This window comes from Chenopodium album, chromosome 1 (assembly GCF_948465745.1).
Source record: "Chenopodium album chromosome 1, dcCheAlbu1.1, whole genome shotgun sequence".
NCBI lineage: Eukaryota > Viridiplantae > Streptophyta > Magnoliopsida > Caryophyllales > Amaranthaceae > Chenopodium > Chenopodium album.
Window position 1 is genome coordinate 81,463,097 of NC_137834.1, and position 23,411 is coordinate 81,486,507.

Consider the following 23,411-nt stretch of genomic DNA (forward strand, 5'->3'; position numbering starts at 1 on the left):
AGTCCACTTTCTGATAGTAAGATACCTATCATCAATGAGCCAGGGCCCCTGGGTGAAGACATGGTTATAATCATCAACATTTGAAAACCGAGCAATGAAAAATTTGCATCCAATATCAGTCAGATTTAAATCCCCTTTCAATTGCCATTTTTTCTTCAGTCTTTTCATTAATCCCATGTAGCCCAAACTACCATCAAACATTTGAATGATCAGGGTGTTCCTCCATGGTCTACATATTGCACGTTTCTCCTCTTTAGTAAGCAGGATAACAGGGAATCTCTCACTGTCAACCAACCCATCTGGAGGTTCGTCATCCTCAGAAACATCTTCATCCTCCTCCACTTCAAATTGCATCCCATTCTGATTGGCTAGTTGAGTATCGCGCAGCAAGTCCCTAAAAGATATCTGATTCGTGGCAAAACGATTTGGAGCAGCAAATTGGTTTTGTGCGTTTAGGTTATTCGCAGGAATGGTCATTTTCTGGCGGCTATGTAGCTCAGAATATTCACTCATGAGTTGGGGGTGAGCTGCCAACTCCCAGATACCCCTTCAGGATTTTTCTAATCCCGGTATGGAGGGGGAACCAGAGGCCGGCTTCTATAACCGCCTCATAGCAGACGAAATACTTGTCTGCATTCTCTATCTTATCATCCTATGCCATCACTGCATTAGCAGGCGGGACGATAATATCCCACCCCTTTCCAAAAGGGTGCTTTTCCTTGAAAGCCCTGAAGCAACTATTTAGCAGGGGTATGTCACCCGGAAGCATCCTAATCTTCTTCAAGTTGGGGTTGTCAGCAACTTTCGCCGGCTGCTGATAGTCAGCCGCGAAATTATCCTGATCGAAGCCAGAAGTCTCGGCCCCCGATCTTTTAGCGACCTTAATACCGCCGGATCCTTCCCTAGATCCATTACAGGAGGCGGCCTCTTTACCGTCTACCTCGCGTACGCTCGAGCTCCCGGATGAAGGGGAGCCCCTTCATCAGAATTTCCGCTCTCCTCCAAATCCTCATGTTCCCCATCCGGAACAACCTCGTCGGCAGGCACTTCCATAGTGCGATAGTTCTTAGATTTTCTAGCCGTCCAACACGGCAGTATATACCATGTCACGACAAAACATGACGTGTCGCGGCACTAATTCCCGTGACACAGTGGGATTTTTCGTGTTACGGTGCGCGTATTCTGCAGCGGTGTAGTTTATGGGCATAGAAAGATAGATTTTGAGTGTTTCCAAGCGTTTTGGCTATAAAATAGGACCATTTAATATAACATTTTCAACCTCCATGGGTTGATCGGAATTCTCAACAACATTCCCAAAAATTTCCTGAGTAATCTTTCGTTTGGGTTTTTATTTGATATGATCAGTTGATCAGCTAATTCAGGGGGAGTAGGTACAGGCTGGGAGGCGGCCATTGAGAGAAAAATTTAGAGAGAGGCAATAGACCAAAAGCCAATTATAACACCACTAGTTTTATATATATATAGCAAACAATTTACTTGTCATATCTGTAATACTTTGTCTGTCTCAAAATAAATAACACAATCAAACTTGATACACATATCAAGGTAATAGCTTGACCATATTTTGTACGTACAATTGATTTTTTTTTTTTTTTTTTTTGGTGTTTAGAGAGCCACAAGGGCAGGGGTGAGAATCGATCCCATGATCTCCTGGAACCGGGAAGGGAGCTCTAACCACTTGAGCTATCCTTCACTCTCACGTACAATTGAATATTAATGATTAGTATAAATTAAAAGTTATATTATAAAATTTTATATTTAATACTTGTCCAACAACATATTATATGATAAATATGTTTTTTTTTAATTTTTAATTAAAAACTGTAGTCAAAGTTCATATATAAATAGTGAAAAAATTTAAAGTGTCTGTTATTTTAGGATAAATAGAGTTCAAATCAAAGAAACCTTCTAAATGAGATATTTTGTAAATTAAATACACCCTCTTAGATCCGTATTTTGTTAATCAAATACCCCTCCGTATATTAGTTGCGACATTTTTCTAGACATGGAGTTTAGGAGGAATAGTAGATATAAAATATTCCATTGTGACATATAATAAAAAACAAAGGTAATACTACCTTCGTCCCTTATTTACATGCCTACTTTCTATTTTACACCGGAATTAAGGAATTTAGAGATTTCTTAAAAGCCTTGAATCCTTGATTGGGAAGTACAAATATGAATAATTAGATATTATAAATAATTAGATATTTGAATGCATACTCCAAATTTAGTTTTAATTGGAGAAAAAAAAAAGGGACAATATTACCGGACATAATATTACATACAATCCGAAGGAAATACAATAATCCGAAGAAAGTACTTATCAAGAGATCACACTTACATTAGAAGTGAACAACTGATAATTTGATTTATGCTATTTACTACGACTATTGGATGGGGGAGAATATGAAATTAATAAAATATGATTTATGTTGGTTATATAGATGAGAGAAATGAATTAAATATTGTAAAAGATTTTCAAATAAGGAAATGAAGCAAGTATTTAAAAACGCCCGAAAAAAAAAAGTGGAGCAAATATTTAAAAACGGAAGAAGTATTTATCATAAAATATGTTGTTGGACATGTATTAAATATAAAATTTATTAATATAACTTTTAATTTATACTAATCATTAATATTCAATTTTACAAAAATATGGTCAAGCTGTTACCTTGATATGTGTAACAAGTTTAATTGTGTTATTTATTTTGAGATACTGGGTGTATTACAGATATAATAAGTAATTATTTGCTCTATGTATAAAATTATAAGTAAAGGAAGCTTATGTTATCATCAAGACAAATAAAAGTTGTTTTATGTAAATAAATTAATAAACTATCTCATTTAATATGACATTTATATATAGGATTTTTTGTGAAAAAATACCTTTTATATACAACTTTTTGTGAAAAACTACCTTTTAAAAAAATTGTTGTAAATGACTACCTAGTTTTTAAAAAATGTTGTAAAAGACTACCTATTACCGGAATCTGGTCGTTGACTTTTGTCGCCGGCGTTGACCACCCATGTGTCAGTCACATGACCTTTAAAAACTTTTTTTTTCTATGCACCACCATCTACACCACCACCACAACACCTCAACCCAGGCCACCTCAAAATAAACACCCCGGCCTACACCCTCACGCATCCCAAAACCAACACAACCCCACTTGAAACCACCTCCAGCTTGTCGAATCTAACACATCCAAGCCCACACTACTTCGCAAGACCGCGATCCTCACAGCATCATCTTCCCTTTCTCGTAGCAACACACATTCCCACGCCATCACCGCACCACCACCCTCTATCTCTACCTCTTGACGCCACCAACAATAACACCAATTCACACCATTAAGCTGCAAGTAGCAGCCATACTAACCACCATCCCAACCACGGTACACTAACAACAATCAAATTCAAAAATTAATTATTGTAAATTCGTCTCACAAACTTCAAACTTCCCTAAATTCAAACTACAATTGCACTAGTCTCTAGAAGGAAATTAAAGCCATCACACCTGCATCATATTCACAATCGCAATCAGATCAATTCATAAAAACACAATTGCTTTAAACATTCAATTTTCGCATATACCCAACAATTGAAAAGGGGGTTTGCACAAATTAAGCAAGATAAACATGGATTTAAGGAAAACTTACAATAATTGGAAGGAAATTCAACAGATTGGGGCTGAATTGGAGAAGAAATCGAGAGATTAGGGTTCTAGGGTTACAAAAAGGGGCTGAATGGGAGGAATTCGTGAAATTTGGGGGGAAATGGGTGGGAAAAGGGTCATTAAAGGGCACGTGCTACTCACATGACTTAGTCAACGCCGACGAAAAAAGTCAACGACCAGATTCCGGTAATAGGTAATCTTTTACAACATTTTTTAAAAAAGAGGTAGTCATTTACAACAATTTTTTTAAAAGGTAGTTTTTCACAAAAAGTTGTATATAAAAGGTAGTTTTTCACAAAAAATCCTTATATATATAAAACAATATTTATAAAGCATAAAATTTTGTTGATTTATTTACAAAAACATCACTAGATAAACTTTTCTTGCGTATTAACCATAATAAAATAAATAAAAATTTGAGAATCATATCAAAAGTAGATGTTATATACTTAGATCTTGAGGAAAGTGGCAGAAAAAACTTGTGTGAACTTGGTTCACAATAATATTATTGTGAATTCGAATTTCTTCACGTTTGCAACTGGCTTTGGTATTAAACATAGTGACCCTTATATTTAATATAGTAACTTTAATTTTAACATAGTAACCTTCAATAAAATTTGTGTGATTTTAATATTGTTGCAAACCTGAAGTATGACGTTATGATCCTAATTTTAACCTAGTGACCTATATTATTCATATTGACCGCTATTTTAAAATTTTCATTAAAAAAATTAATCTATAAAAACACAATCACTTTTTTTTTTTAACGTAACACAATCACTTTTATTTTAACATAATAACCCTTATTTTAACATAGTGACTTGTTTTTTTTTTAATTAATAAAACGACAATAGTAACTCTACTATAAGTGGTCCACAATAGATTAATGTTAACCAGATCTATTTAAGAGTTCACAAATCTATCTATCTATTAACTTATACTAAAAGCGAATAACTAATGACACTTGTCATGACCTTGTGAAAAAAATTTCCCGCCTTTTTCATTTTTTTTGGCAAAATGTGTAAGTAAAGTTTGTAAACTATTTACATCTTAAGATATTTTCTTTCCAATTTGACAATCATATGTATTGCATTTATACCCAAAAGAAATATTTCTACATATCTTTCATATACTATATAATTTGTAATATTATTATTGTCAAAAATATTTAACCGTGCATTGCACGGGATATTAACCTAGTATTTAAAAAAAAGCGGGTTTACATTATTTTATTGTATGGCAAGAAAGAAAAGGAAGATTGTCCTTCCCTAAATTATTTCACGTGAAAATTTATTACCCAAGATTACTTTTCTCACTCCTCATTCTCTTTCCTCTATCTTCCTGGTAATTTTCTATCTCCTTGACATTGCTCAAAGCTTTCACTCTCTTCAATTTGATTTTATTTCTTCAGCGATTCAAGCTTTCGCTCTTCCATTTGCGATCTACCTTTGTTATCCAAGTTTGTTATTTTAATTCTTTTGTGTTTTTCTTTGTATTCTGTAGTTTTACTTGAAGAAATTTTAAATCAATTGATTTTATCGTTTTTTCACTAATTTTTGATTCGTGAACACTGCAATGAAGAAGACTAATCTAATTTCTGATGAAGTTGATCGAAATGCATGTACATTTTCTCTTTTAGTATTTTTTTTTTTTTAATTATGTGATGTCAATCTTTATTATTTTAATTTGTTTGAGTGATTGTACAGTTTTTTTCATAACTATAGTTAATTTTGTGTTTATTTTGTTGATTTTGATACTCTGTTTTGCATATGTACCTTAATTATTTATGTGAAAAAGGGGTCACTTTTGTGAATAAAAAGGGTGACTTTTTTGGAAAAAAAGGGGTCACTTTTTGTAAAAAAAAAAAAAAAAAAAAAAAAGGGCCACTTTTGTAAGAAAAAAAAAAAAGGGTCACTTTTTCACAAATTATGCGATGTACAATAAAATTATTGTAAACCGGGAGCATGCAAAATTTATTATAAGAGAGATACCAAACACAAATTGATTATCAATTATATGCCAATCATTGATGAATACGCACTTGCTGATGCAATATTGTAATGGGTGACCAACAAACTAAATATTTCTATTGTCATCTAGTATCACAATTTCTATGGTATTCTACTATTTAATTAGCGACCAATTATTTGGTCGGTCACCCATTACAATAGTGCATCAGTAAGTGCAGTATTCATCAATGATTGGGATATACGGAGTAATTGGTAAAAAAATTTGTGTTTGGGATATTTTCTCTCCATCTAGAAGATTTGGACCCCTCACCCCCCCCCCCCCCCCCTTCTCACATTTTCCTCGTGATCCAAGTATCTAACATCTACTTTTGATATGATCCTTAAAACTACCGTGTTTACTCCACCATGTGGATGTCACATCTAATGAATCAATTTCTTCCACTTCAACAATCGGAGTATATAACCAAGCAACTTACTAACTTAGCTTATTCATGTATCCCACAAACACAAAGTAACACCCAAAATATAATAAATTTCCTTCCAAATTGATAAATATATAATGGGTGACAAACCACAAAGGCTTCACGTAGTCCTCTTTCCGGCTATGGCTCCCGGCCATATGATCCCAGCCTTAGACATCGCCAAGTTGTTTGCAACCAACAATGTCAAAACTACCATAATCACAACCCCTCTCAACGCACCATTTTTTACTAAAGCACTTCAACCAATGATCGATGTTGAAATCGTACCATTTCCATCTAAGGAAAGTGGTATTCCGGAGGGAATTGAAAGTGGCGACCAAATATCGTCTAATGAATTATTTAACAAATTCTTCAAGGCGACCGAGTTGCTACAAGAGTCACTTGAACAAGTCATGGAGAAATACAAGCCCAATTGCTTAGTTGCGGATATGATATATCCTTTTGCTACTGATGTTGCAGCCAAATTTAATGTGCCAAGGTTAGTATTTCATGGAGGTAACTACTTTGCATTTTGTGTGGGGCACGCGTTGATGAAGTACGAGCCTCAAAAAGATGTAACATGTGATGATGAGGAATTTGTTGTACCTAATCTTCCTCATGAAATAAGACTTACAAGAACTCAGCTTGTAGCTGATGTTAAAGAGCTAGGTATGGAAGAGTGGATAAAAATATTCGGTCGTGCTATGGAGGCCGAGGAGAGAAGCTATGGCATCATTGTGAATAGCTTTCTTGAGCTTGAGCCCGAGTATGTTGATTACTATACAAAGGTTATGGGAAAGAGGGCTTGGCATATTGGTCCTGTTTCACTATGCAACCGCGAAAAAGAAGCCAAGTTTCAAAGGGGGAAGGACTCCTCTATTGGTGAGCATGATTGCTTGGAATGGCTCAATTCCAAGAAGCCTCAGTCGGTTGTTTATGTTTGCTTTGGTAGTATAGCTGAAGTCTCAACCTTGCAACTGCAAGAGATCGCGAGGGGCCTAGAAGCTTCCGAGCAAGATTTTATATGGGTGGTGAGGAGGAGCAATGATGGTGAGGGTGAGAAAAATGAAGAGTGGCTAACATATGAGTTTGAGAAGAGGATGGAAGGCAAAGGACTAATTATAAGGGGATGGGCGCCTCAAGTGTTAATTTTGGACCACGAGGCTGTAGGAGCATTCGTGACACATTGTGGGTGGAACTCGACATTAGAAGGAATATCATATGGTGTTCCTATGGTAACTTGGCCAGTGTGCTCCGAGCAGTTTTATAATGAAAAGTTGGTGACTCAAGTTTTGAAGACCGGGGTTGGTGTCGGAGCTAAGAAATGGGGTAGAATAACGGAGAACGTAAAATCGGAAGATATAAAGAAAGCTATAACAAAAATTATGGTGGGTGAAGAGGCTTTGGAGATAAGAAGCAGGGCAAAGAAGATGAAAGAGTTAGCAAGGAAGGCTGTTGAAGTTGGTGGATCATCTTATCGTGATCTGAATTCCTTAATACAAGAATTGAACTCGTATAATGTAAGAGCCTAGAAGTTATAGAATGGAGTTATATATTGTTTGTTAAAGTTGGTCTTTCAAAGTTAGTTATTTAGTTTTAATATTGTTACTTAAGCCTTGTTTAGTTCAACTTATTTTTACTTAATTTAGAAAATATAAGTTAAGATCAGATCAGAAAGAATAAATTAAGATCTGATCATCGTTTTATGTGCGATATTTTATCGCTAAATATTTTTAATTACGTGATGAAAACAATTATAAAAGTTACATACTAGTATATTAATACGAATCTAGCAAGACCTCACTTGATATATATTATATCTTCTTTATGAATTATCGTACATATATGGTCAAAATTTGGTCAAATAATTCCATCAAATCTGATCAAATAGAATAAATCAGACTAGCAAAAATAAGGTGAACTAAACAAACCCTTAATCAAATTAGAAGTTAAGTAAAGTAATAGTGAGCTATAATCATAGTAGGCACATTCATCCCGCGTAGCATTGCATGATCAACAACTACTCCATGTAGATAGTTAGTGGCTTAGTGCATGATCTTATATAGTAGGCACATTATTCATCCCCCGTTGCATTGCATGTTTTAGTTTCCTTTAATTTTTAGTGAAAGTGACAAATTAGCAAGAAAATAGAATATAATTGCTTGTAGGGATGGCAGTGGGTCGGGTTAAACGGGAAACTCGCCCCATCCCCGCCCAAGTGGAGCGGGGATGGAGGGAGGTTTGGCGGGGATGGGTATAAAATGTGTACCCGTCACGGATGATGGGGCGGGTATGGATTTACTTCTTGATGCACATCTCACCAACATACTTTTTGGATTTTGAAGTACATAAAATTCTTTATGGTGCACTTCTCATCCACAATTCTATATAGATTCTTTTTTATGACCACTTGTGCCATGGTCGTTTGCTCTTCACCTTTGGACTTACAATTCTTTGCCATGTACCAAAACTTTTTACAGTTAAACACTTATGTTTCCCCTTATATTTGCCAACAATCTTTTTCCTCATGACCAATTTTGTGACAATTATTGTTGTATTGAAGGGACTTGTCTTTCCCCTCTTGATAAGGAGACTTTGCTAGAAGGACTTTTTTACTCTTGTTTTCAACATTTTAATATTTCTCATGGACCTCATTTGATGAAACACATGTAGTGAATTGATCAACTCCGAAACTGTCAATTTTGAGAAATTTTTTTATATCTTTAATTGAAGAAAGTTTAGTTTTATACCTTTCCGGATCGAAGACTAACAAGAAATTTATTTGTCTACCACTCTTTGATTGTCATTTCTCCACCGAGTAATTTCATTTGATTTTCAATGGACATTAGTCGACCCGTATTGCTTGACACCTTCACTTCCTTTCATCCCCATCATTACAAGCTCTCCTTTAAGGTTCAAAATTTTCATGAGTTTAGTTTGACTACGGTTTCCTTCATATTCCTCTTTAAAAAAATTCCCATGTTTTTTTAGGAGTATCACAACTCATAATAATTGTGAAGATTTCTTCCGATACCGTCGAATGTAGATGACACAAAAGTTCCTTTGCTATTTTTGTCATATCCTCATCATATTTTTTGGTTTGACACAAAAGTTCCTTCGCTATTTTTGTCATATCCTCATCATATATTTTGGTTTGGCCTGAGGTTGGATTTTGTGATCAAAGAGGAATTTAATAAACATCACTCTCAATTGCTTCCAATAAACTCGTGACTTTCAAATATGAATATATGATTACACTCTATCTTCCCAGGTATAATAGTTACTTTTAATGTGAGAAGTAATGGAAAGTGAAAAATTGTTTCCGAAGACATTAGAAAATTTTTATGCACTCTCCTGAGTTTTTTAACCTCACAAGCCCTATGGATGATCGTTTATTTACTCTACTGATTTTTTTAACCTCACAAGTTCCTTTGCTATAGCTCACTATTTACTTTACTTAACTTCTAATTTGATTTAGGGTTTGTTTTATTCACTTTATTTTTGCTTATCTGATCTATTTTATTTAATCAGATTTGATGGTTTTATTTCACCAAACTTTGATCATATGTGTATGATAATCTGTAACGAAGATATAATATATGTCCAGTGAGGTCTTGTTAGATTCATATTAATGTATTAGTATGTAATTTTTTATAATTTTTTCATTACGTAATTAAAGATATTTAGCGATAAAAAATCACACATAAAACGATGATTAAATCTGAATTTATTTTTTCTGATCTGAACTAAACTTATTTTTTCTTAAATAAGTCAAAATAAGTTGAACTAAACAAGGCCTAAGTTACAATATTAAAACTAAATAACTAACTTTGAAAGACTAACTTTAACATACAATAGTAGAATAGCTCCATCCTATACCTTCTAGGCTCTTACATTATACGAGCTCAATTCTTGTATTAAGGAATTCATATTACAATAAGATGATCCACCAACTTCAACAGCCTTCCTTGCTAACTCTTTCAACTTCTTTGCCCTGCTTCTTATCTCCAAAGCCTCTTCACCCACCATAATTTTTGTTATAGCTTTCTTTATATCTTCCGATTTTACATTCTCCGCTACTCTACTCCATTTCTTAGCTCCGACACCAACTCCGGTCTTCAAAACCTGAGTCACCAACTTTTCATTATAAAACTGCTCGGCGAACACTGGCCAAGTAACCATAGGAACCCCACATGATATACCTTCCAATGTCGAGTTCCACCCACAATGTGTCACGAATGCTCCTATAGCTTCGTGGTCCAAAATTAGCATTTGAGGCGCCCATCCCCTTATAATTAGTCCTTTTCCTTCCATCCTTTTTTCGAATTCACGTGGTAGCCACTCTTCATTTTCCTCCACCTCACCATTATTACTCCTCCTCACTGCCCATATAAAATCTTGTTCGGAAGCTTCTAGGCCCTTCGCGATCTCTTGGAGTTGCAAGGTTGAGACTTCAGCTATGCTACCAAAACAAATGTAAACAACCGACTGAGCCTTCTTCGAATTCAGCCACTTTAAGCACTCATGCTGATCAATAGAAGAATCCTTCCCCCTTTGAAACTTAGCTTCTTTTTCGCGGTTGCATAGTGAAACAGGACCTATATGCCATGCCCTCCTACCCATAACCTTGGTATAATAATCAGCATACTCGGGCTCGAGCTCATAAAAGCTATTCATAATGGTTCCATAGCTCCTCCCCTCAGCTTCGATAGCACGAGCAAATATTTTCATCCATTCATCCACACCTAGCTCTTTAACAGCAGAAACTACCTGAGATCTTGTAAGTCTTATTTCATGAGGAAGTTTAGGTACAACAAATTCATCATTGTCACATGTTACATCTTTTTGAGGCTCGTACTTCATCAGCGCGTGCCCCACACATTGTGAGAAGTAGCTACTTCCATGGAATACCAACCTTGGTACACCAAATTTGGCTGCTACATCAGTTGCAAAAGGATACATCATATCCGCGACTAGGCAACTAGGCTTGTACTTCTCCATCACTTGTTCAAGTGATTCTTGTAGTAACTCGGTCGCCTTTAAAAACTTGATAAGTAATTCATTAGATGTCATCTGGTCGCAATTCTCTATTCCCTCCGGAATACCACCTTCCTTAGATGGAAACGATACGATTTCAACTTCAATTGTTGGTAGACTGGCATTCTTGTAGGACGTCGATTGAAGTGCTTTAGTAAAAACCGGTGCGTTATGTGGGGTTGTGATTATGGTGGTTTTGACATGGTTCGCTGCGAACAGCTTTGCGATGTCTAAGGTTGGGATCATGTGACCAGCAGCCATAAGTGGGAAGAGGACTACATGAAGTCTCTGTGGTTCGGCACCCATTATATGTCAATGGGAGTTTGTTTTAAGCTAAAGTTTTGATGTTTGGGTATATTTGTATTTGTATGTGTTTATGGGATATATGAACATAAACAAAGTTGCTTGCTTATATATATGTTCAAGTGAAAATAGTCCTGCTGTCTTGTGCATTCTTTTACGTCATTCCCTACGTCATTATATTTGGCAATTTCATTAGATGTCATGTGACAAGCATGTGCTGTAGTATTGGATCCAATAAAATGTAAGATGATTCATAAAATATATATATATTTACCCAACTACATATTATTGTTGTAGGTTTGGTAAGAGATTTGTTTTTTTTTTTTTTAAGGTAAAACCACTATTATTTACCAGATTCGGTATCTAATACTTCCTCCGTTTTTATTTAGTTGACGCGTTTCATTTAGACACATATATTAAGTAGAGGAGAGAGAGTGAGAGAGAATGAAAAAACAAGTGGAGTAGCTTGTAAATGCAAGGTAAATTTACCCTAAAAGGAAACGTGTTAACTAAATAAAAACTTCCTAAAAAGAAAAACCTGTCAACTAAAAAGAAACGAAGATAGTATTTTTAACAAAACACTACTTACTGTGATTTAGGAATCAAATTTAAGTAATGTAAATTATTTAAGATGAGATGAATTTATCCAATTTAAAGCTATAGAAGATATAACACCTCAACCTCATCAGAAACGTCATCAGTTACATTGTTTTGTCAAAGGTTCCTTTTTCTACTATTATAAAAATGAAAAGTGAATGATTTGCTCAGAACATAAAACTATAAATATAACTAAGATAATTTTTTTACGGATGATATCAAAAGTTTGGATAAAATACTTAGATGAGAGATCTCGAGGAACATGATGGGGGGTCCAAAATAAAGCTTCTAGATGGAGAGACAAGACAAACTAATTATTTCCTAACATAAATTATAATATTATATAAACCACCCATATGCTGAAGATGAATACGTACTGCATCCAATGTTGCAAATGGGTGGCCGATCCGATACTCATTATTTTGTGGCGGATTCTTGTTTGTCTTCTGCCCATCTTATACGGAGTATCAAGTAGTTTTGGCTTTATTTGTTGTAATAAGATGGTCCAAATTAAGGGGTTGCAATTGTTAATTTGTTACTACTTACTACTAATTATGATTTATCAAGTAGTTTTGATGCAATAATGTTTGAAAATTTACCCTACTTACGCAATGTTAATGATTTTCTTTAGTGATATAAAAACATTGGAAAAATATACTTGTATGTGGTCGAAGGATCTTATTAAAGATATTAATGACATAATTTTTTTTTGACGGAATTAAAGACATAATTGTGTATTAATATGAGTGAAATTTTTTATCATGTAATAATTAAAAATAATGAATACAGAAAGCAATAACGGATCTATGTAAAGTAAGCCTAGGTGGCACAAGTCCACCACCTTACAGTAAGCTAAAGTCCATCAACACCTCAATTATATATTATCCTATTACTATAGTAGATAGAGAGGAAACACTCTTCATATCATACCTTAAACCTACCTCAAATTTTTCAACATCGAATACTACTTCTCGAAAGACATTTCAATGGATACATAAAAACTATTGTAACATTATAAATGTATTCAATCTCATATAAAAGATTAACTTCATCCATTCATACACTGATACACTAAAAAACAACGGTAATTTCTAGAAATTGATGCATTTAACTGATTTAAGAATAAATAGAAGAGTATAAAAACCAATATCTTAAGCAAGTGCACTAAAAACCTGTTATTAATACTAATTATTTCAATGTAAAATATATTAGTTGGCTGATTGGCTCTATAAAGATAAATTGATACACTCATACAATTTAATTTGTCAACCGATTTATTGCGTGCGACTACTAGGCCCATCACGTACACCAAATAAGCTTAATTCTTGTATTAAGGAATTCATACTACAATATGATGATCCACCAACTTCAACAGCCTTCCTTGCTAATTCTTTCAACTTCTTTGCCCTGCTTCTTATCTCCAAGGCTTCTTCACCCACCATAACTCTTCTTATAGCTTCCTTTATATCTTCCGATTTTACGTTCTCAACTATTCTACAATATTTCTTAGCTCCAACGACAACCCCGGTCCTCAAAACCTTAGTCACCATCTTTTCATTGAAAAATTGCTCGGCAAACACTGGCCAAGTTACCATAGGAACCCCACATGATATGCCTTCTAATGTCGAGTTCCACCCACAATGTGTCACGAATGCTCCTATAGCTTCGTGGTCCAAAATTAGCATTTGAGGTGCCCATCCCCTTATAATTAGTCCTTTTCCTTCCATCCTTTTTTCAAATTCATATGGTAACCGATCTTCAATTTTCACCTCCTCATTGTCAATGCTTCTCCTCACCACCCATATAAAATCTTGCTCCGAAGCTTCTAGGCCTATTGCAATCTCTTGCAGTTGCAAGGTTGACACTTTGGCTATGCTACCAAAGCAAATGTAAACAACCGACTTAGGCTTCTTTGAATCGAGCCACTTCAAGCACTCATGCTCATCAATCGAGCAATCATCCCCCCTTTGGAACTTAGCTTCTTTTTCGCGGTTGCATAGTGAAACAGGACCTATATGCCATGCCTTCCTACCCATAACCTTTGTATAATAATCTACATAATCGGGCTCAAGCTCATAAAAGCTATTCATTATGATTCCATAGCTCCTCTCAACAGCCTCCATAGCACGACCAAGTATTTTCTTCCATTCTTCCGAGACCTTATTATCTTTTACTTGCTCATTCATAGTAGGATCTAGTTGAGATCTTGTGAGTATGATTTCATGAGGAATTCCAGGGACAACAAACTCCTCATCGTTGGATGAGACTAATTTCTGAGGCTCATATTTCACCATCGCGTGCCCCACACATTGTGCAAAGTAGCTAGTTCCATGAAACACCAACCTTGGCACGTTAAATTTAGCTGCAACATCAGTAGCAAAAGGGTACATCATATCTGCGACTAAGCAATTAGGCTTGTGTTTCTCCATAACTTGCTCAAGAGATTCTTGTAGCAAGTCAGTGGCCTTGAAAAATTTGAGAAATAATTCATCAGAAGTTATTTGGCCGCAATTCTCTATTCCCTCCGGAATGCCACCTTCCTTAGATGGAAATGGTACAATTTCAACATCGATTAATGGAAGAACAACATCTTTGTAGGCCGTCGATTGAAGTGCTTTAGTAATAGTTGGTGCATTGAGAGGGGTTGTGATGATGGTAGTTTTAACATGGTTGGATGCAAACAGCTTAGCGATATCTATGAGTGGGAGCATATGGCCGGCAGCCATAAGCGGAAAGAGGACTACATGAAGCCTTTGTGGTTCGGCACCCATTATTTATCAAGAGATTTTATTTTTAAGCTAAGCTTTGGTTATTTGGTGTTACTAAGTTTGTGGGATAATGGGATAAATATGAACAAGCTAAGTTGCTAGCTTATATAACAGTGTTTTCAAGTGTCAGGAATTCGATCTAGTGTATAATTCATAAAATCATAATTGTATGTCATTGTCATTTCCCACGTCACTTTATTTGTCCACCCATTGTTATTAGATATTTGCAATTTTACATGCATGTTCATTTAATGGTTGATTAGTTTAGTGAAAATTCATTTAATGGTCGTTATGTAATCAAGTTAATTAATTTTGAATGCAAGTGTTCTGCAGAGTTTTAGCCTTCTAGGTTGATTCTCTCTCTGACCAAAATAATTACTCCTGTTTAAGTACATCACCTTTTTTTTTAACTTAAGTACATCATTTCCTTCAGAAACTTTTGTTTGATTCTATGTTTATATATTTGTTAATTTAAATTTTATTTATAAAAAACGTTAATTTTTATCAAAATAATTTTGTCAAAAAAAACTACATCATTTACTTTTTAAGACAATTTCTCCACGTTTTTTTTAAATTAATTATACAAAGTATTTCTATTCTCACATGTCCCCACTCCAACTTATATATATAATTTTCAAGCCATGCTCGATTTTTAAATATGGTAATTGAAATTAAAATATACATATATAGATTACCCAACAAACCCCACCTAGACGATATTTTACTGTAATCAATTCACCTTCATAAAACTGTGTCAATCAAACTCGTGCAAATAAAGATTTCATTTAGTTTCTTACTACCTCAATCTTGTTCATGTTCAAACTTTGCCCGATCTTCAAGATATAAGTACATTTAAATATTTACCCACTAATTCTAATGCTGCACTAATCATGGTGGTAATCTATTTATTTATAGAAGGATTCTTTGTAATATATATATAATGTATAACAAAAAAATTTAGGAAAATTTATTGAAAACCATCTTATAAAAATCAAATTTTGTTGAAAAACATCTTTTATATATATATATATATATATATATATATATATATATATATATATATATATATATATATATATATAATTTTTTTTTTTGTCAAAGCACACCTGTTTTAAATTTTTTTTGGTTAAGTCCCACCATTCCCCCAAATTCCGACTAATTACTTACAATTCCGACATTGACTGACATGTGCACCTCACGTGACCCACTTAACCCACTTTTCTTTTATTTTTCCCCCATTCATTCCCCTCTTCATCATAATTTGGTTTTATAACCTTTTATACAATTGCACGGAAATGTAAGTGAATGAAGAAGGGAAAGGGGGGATAAATAATAGAAATGGGATTAAGTAGGCCACGTGAGGTGCACATGCTAATCAATACCGAAAATGTCAATCAATCGTCAAAATCCAAAAAGTGGTGAAATTCAACAAAAAGATAATACGAAGTATATATTATAAGAGGTTTTCAACGAGTTTTCCGAAAATTTAAGGATTGTATCAAAAGTGAGAACTTGTGGAATGTGAGAGAGTTTCTAGATGGAGAAATGAGACAAACTGGATGTGATGGTTTGTTTTAACCCGTGATACTGCACCGCATGCAATATTGTTTGTGTCGCATACTAGTTTGTCTCCTACTATCAACTGTACTCGCTTTGTTGTGATAAGATGGTCCATAAGAGGTCCCAATAATTAATACAAAGTTACATGATACGAGTAATATAATACGAGTAATAATTTTAGATGAATGATTGAATGGTGTCTACTAGTTTATGTGTTGGACGAGTCCGGCTCTAGACTGTACTTTAAAGATTTTAACACAAATAAAATCTTGTACATTAATGGCTTTTCAACGGTTTAAAACATAATCAAGGGTTTAAAACATGATATAACAAATATTGAACACCTCAAACAGATAAGGTTGTAGTTCAAATAACATCAGAATTACAGGTTAAGAGATGATCCTTACAAAGACTAATTTGTTCAGGTGTATAAGGTTGAAGCAAACAATGTAGCACGACACCTACATGGCTAGTCACGAGAACTAAAATACAGACAACACCGATGCAGATATGGAAAGCCTAAACATCATGTGAACCCTCAGCCACACCAGTATACCACATTGCATATCTAATTAAAAATCGTCAGATTTTACACACTGCACTTACAAATTTCATTTTCTCAAGCAGCAGGAAAGTCAGAATAAACTAGATGAATCTGCCAGAAACGCAATTAAATTTCACACTTATATTCAGCCATATAAGAGAGATGATGGAAGGCAGAAAATGGAGCGAGAAGGTTCAAACTGAATAAGCTCAATGCAGCAAAGGAGCTCTAAGCCAGTACGCCTCTCTAATTGAAGTTTGACTTTTGGGTAAGCAAACCACAAACATGAAGGCCATTTTATTAGAGTATGTATCCAAGGATCATTATCATGTGGCCGTCTAAAAGATATTACAAAATTCTGTACAACATGGCAGTGTTTACAGATTTCGATGACAAGCATCTCAAAGTTCAATTTGCAGACAAATAGTTTCTCCCACACCATCAAACAGTGACAAATTCCAGATTCCAAGCATCCCACCTCTAATCCTCTATGGCCTTATCAGCAACTAGCATCACATTTCATTTTTTGTAAAATGTAGTTTGTAACATATCCCCTTAACAGATTAGAAGCATCTCATGGAACAAATCAAGCATTAATCATAGCATATGGTAGTAAGGCCTGAATCAGATGATCACGAATTCTCAAAATTCCAACTGGGGTCAACAAAGAAACAAAAACGCACTTATAAACAAGCAAACAAACAGGATCACAAAGACGAATGACCTCCAATTCTCAAAATACTTATATGTAATTAAAATTTTCAGAAGGATCAATGAATGGTCTCATTTCTCTCATCTATCCATCTCTTTCAGTATTAGATCTAGCAAATCTCTCCTTTTTCTCTGCTTCTATCCCTAGTTTTTTTTACTTAATATTGCTAATTGAAGCAATATAGACAGTTTTCACAAGCTCTTCATTAATAATTCCAGCTCCTGATTAACCTTTCTTTTTCTCTTCTTCTCCATTACAGACTGTATGTTTTCAATAACTTCATCGCACATTTGGTATTCAACCAAACCAGAATGACCAATACATTCATATTCCGGGTTTTTATAACAGCAGCAGTACTTTCTCCTTTCATGTTAATTAGATCTAACAGATTTTCTTCCATTTACAGCATTTAATCTTGCTGCCTTCTGCATCAGTGATTGGCTGATTGCATTGACATGACTGTCATTAAAAACTCCAGAAGTTCCTTAAATTAAAAGGCAGTCCCCAAAACCTCCCCAACCTTTTACATTTTTGGCTTCTCAATCACCAAAAGTTCAACTTTCTTGGTAAACTCATGATTAGTTTAAATTGAATAAAACTAGCATCACCAATAGTATCATTTACACCAGGATAACTAGCATCACCAACAATATCTACACCAGGAAAACCAGCATCTTTAATTTTTCAGTTTTATTTCTCGTTACTTTAACTGCACCTGTTCATTGCTAATATTGCCTCCAAACCTATTATATTCTCTACCAATAACTGCACGCAAATGGCTACTATGCAGTCTACGCCTCAAATCTTATTTACTCGACAAACCATCTCCAATATCCTCTATTTCATTCTTTACCCTCTTGTTATTGATAGACACACCCTTTTTCGTAATATTATGATGATTTCAAAATTCAGAAAACTAACATGACCATTTAGGTTCTTCATTCCTTTAGATTTTACTTATTTCTTTGGCATGCACTTCTTCTTTAACATTCCTCTCCTCACTTCTCAAGCATAATATCACTGTCAACCCCAGCATCAGATTTAAAACACCATTCTTCTAGGGATATGTCGGGCAAACTCTTCATTAATCAAAGTACCAAAATTTATATTTATCATGCAAAATAAACCTCAAAAAGACTAGTGCATACTCAGATTCACAAACAAGAAACTACAAAAAGATTAGCTACAGGCAGCAGGTTATTTGGTATTTTAAGAGAAGACATACATTTTCTCAAGTATTCATTGGATGTGTTTAGGGATTTCGCCTTTGTTCAAGAGAGATAACGAGTACTCTGCAGCATCTATGAGGTCCGCAACATTGTGTAGGGACTTCTCTTCAGATCCCAGCATGAAGATAGCGCGAACCTCAGCTTTCTTGGCCATTCTTGCTGCAAAGGGCAGCGGTAAGTCTGGAGAATTGAGACTTCGCAATATTTGTCTGTACAAAGATAGAACTCGACCCTTATTCCTCATTAAATCCTCTGTTGTTGCCCATATCAGACCTTTTGCCATTCGAACTGCTGCATCAATCATATCACAACTTCTGAATCAGAAACCCAATTAACTTATGCAGCAGGCTCATTATACATTACACAGCCTTACAAACCAAATGTCAGTTTATATGTAACATATACATACAAGGTTATCATAATCGGGATTCAACTTTGGATGGGAAGAGTCACAAATTGGATCATAGAATCGATCAATCCAACAAATATTGCACAATATGAAACTACACTCAACTATGTCAAATGTTAACTCATTATGTAAAGCGTGAATAAAATGCAATTTTTTTTAACATCTAAAATCTAACCCATAAAATGGAATTACTAATCAAGAAATATAGCAGAAAAGCTTAATCAAGAAATATAGCAGACTAAGCATTATCAAGAAATTTAAATGAAGAATATAAAAGAGCATAATCAAATAATCAGCTTGGAATGAGCATATTGAATTAAATGGAGTAAAATCAAGAAAAATTAACCATATAAAACTGGAAATCTAGATTCAATTTGATGACAATGTTCAGCTATTTAGGATTTTATTGAATACTCAGCTTCAATGAAATCCTTTTGAACTTGATTGAAAAATCGTGGCAGCAACAAGGGTTTCGTTGTGTAGTTTGAACAGTGAAAGATTAACAGTTGATTGTCAAAGAAGAAAAAAATGTAACATGAGAAGCTGGTTCAATGGAGAAGAGATAGCTCACAAATCGCTTCAGCCGTATATTTAGAGTACGCTTCAATGGAGGAGAAGTAGGAGGAGTGCTGTGAATTGTGAAGAGAAAAAAGACTTCTAAGTGTAGAACCGTAGAAAAAGTGTTACACTTACTAAATACTCGTTAATGTAGCCGTTGTTTATATGTTACTCTGTACTTCTTTATTTTTAGCAAATTATTACAAGTTTATGTTTTTTGAATAATAATTATTACATGTTAATACTCCATACTTTGTAAGTATTATTATGAAATACTTACTCTGGAGTAGTATTCAACAACAATTCACATAAAACATATGGAGTACTTCGTATCTTTTACATAAATTATTTTTTACAAAAATCTATAGTCAAATTTAACACTTCGTATGTAAAAAGTATACAATGTCAAACTGTCTCGTTTATTGTACGGAGTAAAAGGGAGGGAGTCATATATTTAAACATCAAAGTAATAATTACTTGTTTTAATTCCATTGTAAAAGACAATTACTTCCTCTGTTTTTCTAATTTCTACCTTATTGTCCTCGTTAAAGTAAGAGTACGCACAAGCAGTAACTTGGAAAACAAAGTGAGTATTTTATTTTCCCATCTCAATTTAGGCAATGTTCGCTTTTAATAAAAGTAAGTTTTAATCTATAAAAATTAGTAATTTCTAAATAAAAATGTATATATAATAAAGAAAATTTACACAATTTAAAGTCAGTATAAGTAATTTAATTTTAGCAAATTTAATTTAATTTCAATAAAAAATAATTTCAATTTTAAAAAATAAAGTGAAAAAAAAATTACTTTTCCTTTGTTTTTTTTACTTGACCTATTTCTTCTTCTTTTTTATCAATTTTCTTTTACTTCACTATTCAAATGGTGAAATGGCTACGGGATATTGAGTAAAAATAAAAACTAATTTATCCTTACCTTAAATTAGATAATAATATTTGCTGGTAAACAAGCCACAATCAAAATATAAAGAAAATAACTCATCTAAATTATCTATGGATATTCAAACCCCACAACCTAAAGAACAGGAGAAGGAAGAAATACACAAACGGATACATAAGCTATAGGCAAACTAGAACATATTCTTTATGAATAAAACTCAATCTGACAAAATTATAGACCTTAACACTTTTTTTGAATTGAAGGAAATCGAGAGAAATGAAGGGAAGAGAAATGGAGGGATGGATTATGTTTCATTTAAATAACAAATGAGGAAGGAAAGGAATTGGAGAGGAAGAAACAGAGGAATTAAATTGTAAGAAATTGATCTTGATCTCTCCAACAATGGAGAGATTTGAAAGGAAATCGCTTTATTCTCCCTCCCTTCCCCTTCCCCTTCCCTTCCCTTCCCACCTCCTCCCCTCCCCTTCCCTTCTTTACTTCTCGATTCTCTTATTTCTCTATTCAAACACGCTGTAAGTGTTTGAAAAAGCACCCAACTCCCACTTGTCACTCATATGGGTAGTTAAGCAGCCTTTCCAATTAGCATGTAGACTGTTGCCAAGGATCATTAATCATGGGTTATCCTCTCAATCAAATGCAACCCCAAACAAAGCCCAAATACATTGAGCTAAATCAATCATTGACTCGAGATTCGAGAGACTATTAAAGTAAACACTTTCCATTCAATCTATTTCAACCCCAAACAAAGCCCTAAATTGGTGAATGCAAAAAACTTTTTTGGACCCCAGAAACTCCTTTAAATCCTAAATATGTGGTGCCAATATCTAACCCTAATTTCCAACAGCAGATAAAATTAAATTGGGTTTCCAAAACAAACAAGCAAACTCATTCAGAACAACCAGTAGTCTAAATCACACAATGTGCCTTAGTAAATGATCGATTTCAACTATTTTAAATAACCCCAACTCTGAAATATCAATGTACACCTCTCAAAATTAATAGCAATAATCCAACAATTTCAAATTCAATTGAATTGAAATCAAAGCAAGCATAATAATAGTGAATTGAAACTAAATTTGAAAAAAAAATAATTAAATGTAATAATCTAGAGAAATACCTGAATTAGAGAGGATGACGGGGAATTTTGTGAAGAAGGTAATTGAGCACAATTGGAATTTACGGTTCAATAATCTGGAAAAATTAGAATTTGAGAGCGTCAGACTTTTGAGTATGGATGAAAGTTCGGTATTCGGTTTGGATTTTATACCAAACCGAATCCAAACCGAATTAATTCGGTTTTTTTGAAACCGAATCCAAACCGAATTTGGATTCAATCCAATCCAATCCAAACCGAAATAATTCGGTTTTTGAAATTGAATCCAAACCGAATCGAAATTATATTGGGCCTGTCATTTTGGGCCTAAAAAGTTGGGCCTGATAATTTGACTTATTGTGTTAGCCTTGTGGCCTAAATTACCTAGAATTAAAAAGAAAAGGCTTTAAAATTGTCATGAATTACAACCCTACAGCAGCTAAATTACCTAGAAATTTTTTTAAAAAGCTTATGAATTATAGCATAACAACGGTTCATAATAAGATAATACATAAAAATTGTCGAGCCATTAAAATATTAAAATCAACTTCAAGTCTTCAAGCCTTCAAGCAACATGGCAGCAATTACGCCAACCAAAACAGCAAGTACTAAGCTCCTCAACAATCTGTACAACACCAAAAAAATCCAAAAAAAAAAAACCCAGAAATATGAAATCAAATACAAGATGCAAAAATTAACATCGAGGGAGCTTAAAAAAAAACACAGAAAATCAATTACAAATTCCAATGACTAGACCCAATTCGAACATAACAGAACAAAACATCATTGTAGTACATGAAATTCCCAAGTCGAACATAACAGAACATTAGAAACAATGAATATCACCAAATCGAACATAATAGAACATCAAATTCCAAATTCAAACAGAATAAAACATCAAATTCACCAATATAATTCGAAGAGAAGCAGGAAAAGAGGAGTGACATAAGAATTCTTACCGTTGAGTGACCAGGAGAGGTGGTGGCGCGTCGCGGATTTCAGGGAGTACGAACACCGGATCTGAGGGAGTACCGGAACTGAAGGAAGGAGGTGGTGAGATACGAGGTACGGTGGCCGGAGTGAGGTGAGGAGTGAGAATAAGGGTTTTGGTGAGGAACTAAGGAATGAAGGTAGAGAGGTTGGGTGGAAAGAGGAATATGTAGGGGAATTGGGCTGGAAATCTATGGCCTTAAACATTTCGGTTTTCGGTTTTTTGGGACTCCAAACCGAAATATATTTCGGTTTGGATTTTTTGGAACTGAATCCAAACCGAAAACCGAAAAAATCGAACGAACCGAATTGGTTCGGTTTGGATCAGTTTTCGGTATTTATCCAAACTACTTTCACCCCTACTTTTGAGTTTGAACTCAAGCGTCGAAAGAGTAGAGGATTGGAAAGTGTGGTAAATAGATTATGGATGAACTGAAGACTATACGAGTAACGAGTCCACAAGGGATCGGGGTTTGGGGAATGGGGTGAAGGGGATATTAGAGCCGGCAAAAGCTAACCCGCTTAACTTGAACTTATTACGAAATACAATAATAGCTAGTTG

At 34.4% G+C, this 23,411-nt stretch overlaps 4 protein-coding genes across 11 annotated transcripts; 1 reads left to right on the top strand and 3 right to left on the bottom strand.

Annotated features, from left to right (window-relative positions):
• The first annotated feature begins 6,130 nt into the window (after window positions 1-6,130).
• On the top strand, window positions 6,131-7,907 carry LOC145613796 (scopoletin glucosyltransferase-like). The gene has a single exon (XM_081668867.1). The coding sequence runs from the start codon at window positions 6,230-6,232 to the stop codon at window positions 7,661-7,663; it is 1,434 nt and encodes a 477-aa protein (XP_081524993.1). The 5' UTR covers window positions 6,131-6,229; the 3' UTR covers window positions 7,664-7,907.
• A 1,921-nt stretch (window positions 7,908-9,828) lies between these two features.
• Window positions 9,829-11,561, bottom strand: LOC145613860 (scopoletin glucosyltransferase-like). The gene has a single exon (XM_081668921.1). The coding sequence runs from the start codon at window positions 11,472-11,474 to the stop codon at window positions 10,014-10,016; it is 1,461 nt and encodes a 486-aa protein (XP_081525047.1). The 5' UTR covers window positions 11,475-11,561; the 3' UTR covers window positions 9,829-10,013.
• A 1,622-nt stretch (window positions 11,562-13,183) lies between these two features.
• LOC145613923 (scopoletin glucosyltransferase-like) lies at window positions 13,184-15,061 on the bottom strand. The gene has a single exon (XM_081668977.1). It carries the CDS (start codon window positions 14,837-14,839, stop codon window positions 13,343-13,345), a length of 1,497 nt encoding a protein of 498 aa, XP_081525103.1. The 5' UTR covers window positions 14,840-15,061; the 3' UTR covers window positions 13,184-13,342.
• A 2,092-nt stretch (window positions 15,062-17,153) lies between these two features.
• On the bottom strand, window positions 17,154-23,070 carry LOC145558446 (COMPLEX 1 LYR-like protein). 8 transcript variants are annotated; one of them, XR_014092479.1, is made up of 4 exons: window positions 22,819-23,067; window positions 21,884-22,484; window positions 18,878-19,172; window positions 17,154-17,446 (listed from the first exon to the last, which is right to left on the bottom strand). XR_014092479.1 is itself a non-coding variant. In XM_081619695.1 (4 exons), exons 2-4 carry the CDS (start codon window positions 22,276-22,278, stop codon window positions 18,892-18,894), a joined length of 390 nt encoding a protein of 129 aa, XP_081475821.1. In that variant the 5' UTR covers window positions 22,279-22,484; window positions 22,819-23,063; the 3' UTR covers window positions 18,737-18,891. The 8 variants fall into 8 exon arrangements, 1 of the variants encoding a protein (XP_081475821.1); XR_014092481.1 differs by having other exon boundaries at window positions 17,154-17,559; XR_014092480.1 differs by lacking the exon at window positions 17,154-17,446 and adding an exon at window positions 17,456-17,594.
• Between the last annotated feature and the right edge of the window lie 341 nt (window positions 23,071-23,411).